We start from the raw sequence: 1,363 nt of genomic DNA on the forward strand, positions 1-1,363 counted from the left end.
ATCAAATTTTAGTAGGTGATCCATTTTTGAAAAGTTTTGGCGTTCAAATTAAAGCGGAACCAATGACTGTTAGTGGACGAGTTTTGCCACCGCCTAGGTTGGAATATGGTAAAGGAAATGGAGGACGTGTAAATAAATAATAATTATTCATATCATTCATTTTGAAAAATATTTGTTTCATAATTTGTCTTATATTTTTAGCAAATAATTCTTACACCAAAAGATGGAGCATGGAATTTGACTGAATTTAAATTTTTTGAATCTGCTTCTTGCAAATCATTTGGATTTGTATCGTTTCTACCACCACATAAAGCATCAATGTTACAGTGAGTATTGCAAAATTTCATTAATGAATCAAATTAGCTCTTTTGATTATTTGCTTGATTTTTAGGGAATTTTGTATGCAAATTGTCAGAACATGTCGTAGTACAGGAATTGAAATGCCGGACAGCCCAAAATTTTACGAACAAGCGCGAAAAAATGATACGGTAGAAATGGTATTAAAACGTATTGCAGACAAATGTGACAGAGATGGAATAAAATGTGATTTGGTATTTGTTGCGTTATTTTCATCTGAACAATATGGTAATAATTATTTTGTTCTTATATGATGAAATTTATTTTATTAATGTTGAATGTATTTTTACCTTTTTTAAGCTCAAGTGAAATCTTGTGGTGATATCACTCTTGGATTGGTCACTCAGTGTGTATTACCGAAAACAATAAGTGATGTAGCAATAAAGAAGAGTTATTCGACGATGTTAAATATTGCGATGAAAATAAATATGAAAATTGGTGGCATTAATACAAAATTACTGGAAGATGAAGTGTATGATATTGAATTTATGAATGCGTATGAAAAATTCTTGAATGGAAGTTTTTTGTTTAGTTTGGATAACTATTTGTATAAGAATAATGCATTGGTAATTGGTGTGGATGTGGTTCATCCGTCTGCTGTGGAAACGCATTTACCATCAATAGCTTCGGTGGGTATTATTCATGTTATTGTACTTTCAAATTATTGAAGGAATGTTTTTGATTTGAAGGTTGTTGGAAATGTGGATGCAAAAGTTACAAAATTTCATGCTTCGGTGAAACTACAACCAGCGAAACAAGAGCTGATCACAGGATTTATCGAACAATTTTCAGAACGTTTACTGGAATATCTTGATGTTAATGGTACGGCTCCGAAAAATATTATTGTTTATCGCGATGGAGTATCAGAAGGTCAATTTATGCAGGTGAAATTGTGTTGTATCATTAATTAAAGCAAAGTAAAAATTTATTTTTTTTAAAAGGTTTTGGAAGAAGAACTGTCTGCTCTTCGAAAGGCCTTGCAGATCTGCTGCCAACAATTTACCGG

At 31.7% G+C, this 1,363-nt stretch overlaps 1 protein-coding gene across 1 annotated transcript; it reads left to right on the plus strand.

The window, feature by feature from the left end:
* Positions 1–12: 12 nt before the first annotated feature.
* Positions 13–1,241, plus strand: Tsp_13875 (putative protein tag-76; the record flags this gene model as incomplete). The annotated part of the gene is made up of 6 exons (XM_003367714.1): positions 13–128; positions 202–326; positions 392–585; positions 658–853; positions 890–986; positions 1,047–1,241. Coding segments are annotated over 6 exons (923 nt in total), but the record flags the coding sequence as incomplete, so codon positions are not given.
* Between the last annotated feature and the right edge of the window lie 122 nt (positions 1,242–1,363).

The sequence above is a fragment of the Trichinella spiralis genome (assembly GCF_000181795.1).
Source record: "Trichinella spiralis strain ISS 195 chromosome Unknown Scfld3806, whole genome shotgun sequence".
NCBI lineage: Eukaryota > Metazoa > Nematoda > Enoplea > Trichinellida > Trichinellidae > Trichinella > Trichinella spiralis.